The sequence below is a fragment of the Triticum dicoccoides genome, chromosome 7A (assembly GCF_002162155.2).
Source record: "Triticum dicoccoides isolate Atlit2015 ecotype Zavitan chromosome 7A, WEW_v2.0, whole genome shotgun sequence".
Taxonomy (NCBI): Eukaryota; Viridiplantae; Streptophyta; class Magnoliopsida; order Poales; family Poaceae; genus Triticum; species Triticum dicoccoides.
In genome coordinates this window covers 703,640,149-703,644,585 of record NC_041392.1, presented here as the reverse complement: position 1 = coordinate 703,644,585, position 4,437 = coordinate 703,640,149, and the positions used below count along the sequence as shown (strand labels likewise).

Here is a 4,437-nt window from a genome sequence, read left to right as displayed (position 1 = left end):
GCTACTTTGGTCCTCTGTTTCCTGTTGCTTTTCGTGTCCAGACCTCCCGTTTTTCGGGTAGAGACAAGTTGAAGATGAGCATTGGTAATTGTGTAGTTTCATAGTTCTTTGCCATGATAAAGATGTGTGCCTTTATCTGTTTAACTCATGTATTAAATTACATGGAAAATCCAAAGATCTCAGCGATGATATGAATGTGTACAGATTTCCAGAGCAAAAATCAAAGAACAAGCTAACCTTAAGCTGCCAGTAAATAGAAAAGCATCTCTGTTATTTATATATTGTTTTTCTTCTTTTAGTAGTACATGTGGTACTGTAAAATAATGAACAAGTAAAGAGCATACTATGATCACTTGCCCTGCACATCATTGAGTTCATCACTCCTGCTGGACGATGAGCTTGGATGCATCCAGGGAGCCCAGCCTCACAGCACAGTCGATGCTTTCGTCTAGTATCTCCTCAACCCCGTACTTGTACCTGAAGCCCAGTTCCCAAAGCTTGCTCCTCTCGGGGTGCACCCTGGCTACTTCATCAGTCCTGTCATGCACCAATTCAGCCAGTCAGCCGATTGCAGCAGCGCAACACATGATCATGGATGTCACCGAATTTCATGAGAAGCTCGACGATGAATCGATGGAATGCATAATAATGCCTTTTTCTTTTTTGCCGGGGTATAATGATTCTTTGTTGCAGGGGAAGAACTCAGTGCTTACTCTCTGAGGACTTCAAGGTGGGGGTACTTGCTGCTGTAGTGGTCTAGGATGTCGAGGGTCGTCGGGTAGGCGGCGGCACAGAGGAACCGGCCGGAGATGGAGGGCTGCTCCATGCAGAAGATGAGCGCAGCGCAGACGTCGTCGACGTGCACCAGCGGCACCGAGCCCAGCAGCCTCTGCAGGATCCTCGGCAGCATGAAGTAGGGATCTTGCTTGGTTACCGGGGCCACCATGCTCTCCACCGTCTCTGGGAGGTGGCTGAGCACCGTGTCGCCCCCGACGAGGCCCAGCGACAGGGTGACCACCTCGAACGCCGGGCTCTCGCCGTCGTTGTAGCTGAGGAGCTCCTTCTCTGACAGGACCTTGGACTCTATGTACTTCTGCAGATGAGCACCCAACACTGTCACTATGATGATGTTGCCACTAAGATTATCATTTTGCACCTAATGTACAGAACTACAGATCATGAATCCATGCTTCAGTTTGAAGGGCAAGAAGAACACTACCACTTACATCGAAATGCACGCTCCGGAGAGGGTAATCGACATCCAGCAGAGTCCAACAAGATTCAGAGATGAAATCGCTGTACACCGCGGTCACGGCGCTGGAGGACTTTGTCAGCGGCGAAGCAGCCGTCACCGATGCGGTGTGGATGACGCGCTTCACTGTCTTAGATTGCGCGCATAGCCGGAGGATGACGCACACCCCATCCGCCGCGGCTTCCGCCGAAGTCTTGTACTGCCAGCAGAAAGTAGCGAAATGACTCATCAGCATCGACTGGTGGACTCTGAAGAAGTTAACAGTCTGAACTCTGAAACTGTATTTGTGCACAGCCCTATGCTTTTCCCCCAAATTGATCTCACAAATTCCATGCGATTCAGTTTGCGATCAGCGACCGGATCAAGAACTGATACCGGACATCAATCGAATCTTTCTACGCTACAAACACGGATGACAGATCGAAGTGCCGGAATTTTCAGTTTCAGTTTCAGTTTGACTGACCTTGGAGTCGGCGGCCTCGTGCGCGGAGGGGTTGGCGACGAGGAAAACGAACTGGCAGCCGGCGATGGCCGGCGCGAAGCTGGCGGCGTCGAAGAGGTCGGCCTCGAACAGCACCAGCTGCTCCGGCGGCCCGCCGCCGGGGACGAGCCGCCGCAGCAGCCCCGCTTTCCCCTCGTCCCCTGCAGCCAACCACACCAACCAGATCGGATCAGCCCGGCGGCGCCAGAGTCCGCGAATCAGACACGCGGCTACAAACCTCATCACCTACGGCGAGTTAATTAATGGAACGCGCGTACCGATGCTCCGCAGGGTGGCGTGGACGGTGTAGCCTGCCTGGAGCAGCTTCCTGACGAGCCAGGAGCCGATGAACCCGGCGCCGCCGGTGACGCACACCCGGATGCCGCGCCCGCCACTGCCCGCGCCGTTCCCCACTTCCGCCATTGCTGCTGGGTGGAGATAGAACCTGCTGTGATGTGAGGAGGAGCTGGGCTGCCGCTTCCGGCAGTTCTTCGCCATTTTTATACCGAGAGAGATGACCGTGAGGGGCAAATGGGTTTGACTGTTGACCGCGAGAGAGAAGAATACAACTTGTTGTTCGCTTTTCCTTTGGGAAAACAAGGAGAAAATGGTGAAAGGCCGTAAGAGCAACTCCGATGGGATGACCGGACGGCGATTTCGTTCGCTTTTTGTTTGTTTAGATCGATCGTCCATCTGGCGTCTGTCAGTTTTTGATATGGGTCGGCAGCATGCCCAACACGCTGATTTATATGTGCAGGCGTGGCTGGTTGGCCGCCCAATATTACATTCATTTGCATTCACATGCACGTGAGTTTCCTAATCAAGCACGTCTTGATGAAATTGGGTGAACTTTTCAAACGTTGCCGCTACTCCATGCTCAGGCACAACATTCTCACCCTAAAACTAAAACCCTTGATCGTACAGACGTTCCGGGCGCTCGTCTTCTACGATCATATTGTGCATGATCACACAAGCAGTCATCACCTCCCACAGTTTCTGCGTGCTCCAGGTATTAGCAGGATACCGAACGATGCCCCATCGAGATTGCAAAACACTAAAGGCATGCTCGACATCCTTCCTAGCACTCTCTTGCTCTTGGGTAAATCTTTTCCTCTTCTCTCCGACAGGGTTGGGTATTGTCTTGACAATAGTGGTCCACTGAGGATAGATACCGCCACCCAGGTAGTATCCTTTGTCGTAGTTGTGGCCGTTGACAGTAAAGTTCACCGGTGGGATGTTGCCTTCGGCAAGCCTAGCAAACACCGGCGAGCGCTGAAGCACGTTGATATCATTGTGTGATCCAGCCATGCCAAAGAAAGAGTGTCGGATCCAGAGATCTTGAGACGCCACGGCCTCTAGTATGACAGTGCAAGCCCCGACATGTCCCTTATACTGCCCTTGCCAAGCAGAAGGACAGTTCTTCCACTCCCAGTGCATGCAGTCTATGCTGCCAAGCATCCCTGGGAAGCCCCTTCTGGCATTCATCGCCAACAAACGGGCTGTATCTTCAGCTGTCGGCTCTCTCAAGTACTCAGGGCCAAACACAGCAATAAACAGCCTTACAAAACTTATACAGTGACTCTAGGCATGTAGACTCACTCATACGGACGTACTCGTCAATGAGATCACCGGGCACTCCGCATGCAAGCATTCTGATGGCGGCAGTGCATTTCTGATAAGAGGAGAAACCAATCTTGCCGATGCATCCTCTTTGCACTCGAAAATGGTCATCATAGTCGACCACCCCCTCTCTAATACGGTTGAAAAGATGCCTACTCATACGGAAACGGCGGCGGTATTTTTGATGTTTGAACAACGGGTTTGTTGTATCAAAGTAGTCCTTCCAAAGAAGGAAATGCCCGCTCTCTCGGTTGCGATTCAACGCTGGAAGGTGGCCCAGAATGGAGCCACGGAACAATAGCCGCTGGCTGTTGAGGTGGTGATGGACCAACACGGCAGCCAATATCTCCTCCTCATCGTCGGACGATGAATCATCGGAGTCGCAAAGGAAATTGTGGAAAAAGAACTTATCGGCGGAGTCCATTTTCGTACCTTGGCAAACTGTCGAACAGCTTGCGGGCATCGAAGAAGGAGACGGCCGGCGAGGGGAGTAGTGGCACGCACGGGCCAGCTAGCTGCCCTGCCGGCGTCCGACGAGCGTGCCGGTCGGATCTGGCCGGGGCGGCGAGGTGGCTTCTTGGTCGCGGGGCGGCTGTGCGGTAGGGGGAGCGACGGTGGGAAGCAGTTTGCTCCCCGGCGGCAAGACAGCGGTGTCGGGCGACGAGGGGAGTGGGCGGTGTTACTGGGCGGATGTGGAGGCGGCAGCAGCTGGCAGAGTCGCCGGCAAAAATGGGCGGCAGCTTTGGTGACGAAGGAGGCGGGCGGGGTTGCTGTTGGCTGGGGGTGAGGGGGGAGGCCAATGTGCTACCAACCAGCGGGCCCGGGAAGAGGAGAAGGCGAGCGTGCACGCGTCCGTCGCGTGTCCGCGCCGACGCAAATCCGGCTCAAAAATGGACCGATAATGGGTCACCCGCGGACGAAAAGCGGATGCGCGTCCGTTTGGGTCGGCGCGTTGGGTCGCCTTTTGTGTCCTCGCCGACCTAAACGGACACAGGAGGACGAAATGGGTCGCCCCATTGGAGTTGCTCTAATATAAGGATAAGGAGTTAAGATACGGTAAATATGAAGAGTCAAGATACGGTAA

The 4,437-nt window shown here is 53.8% G+C and overlaps 1 protein-coding gene across 1 annotated transcript; it reads right to left on the bottom strand.

Moving 5' to 3' along the window:
- Positions 1–152: 152 nt before the first annotated feature.
- Positions 153–2,276, bottom strand: LOC119330874 (putative anthocyanidin reductase). Its single transcript, XM_037604002.1, has 5 exons — positions 2,012–2,276; positions 1,716–1,894; positions 1,227–1,451; positions 714–1,093; positions 153–537 (listed from the first exon to the last, which is right to left on the bottom strand). Exons 1-5 carry the CDS (start codon positions 2,229–2,231, stop codon positions 378–380), a joined length of 1,164 nt encoding a protein of 387 aa, XP_037459899.1. The 5' UTR covers positions 2,232–2,276; the 3' UTR covers positions 153–377.
- Positions 2,277–4,437: the final 2,161 nt, after the last annotated feature.

Bases quoted from the DNA above. Each gene is read 5' to 3' on its own strand.
- LOC119330874 (XM_037604002.1), bottom strand. From the start codon at position 2,231: ATGGCGAAGAACTGCCGGAAGCGGCAGCCCAGCTCCTCCTCACATCAC. The intron at 1,452-1,715 runs GTCAGTCAAACT...TTCTGCTGGCAG, and splicing joins ACGAGGCCGCCGACTCCAAG to TACAAGACTTCGGCGGAAGC. The intron at 538-713 runs GTAAGCACTGAG...GGTGCATGACAG, and splicing joins CACCTTGAAGTCCTCAGAGA to GACTGATGAAGTAGCCAGGG.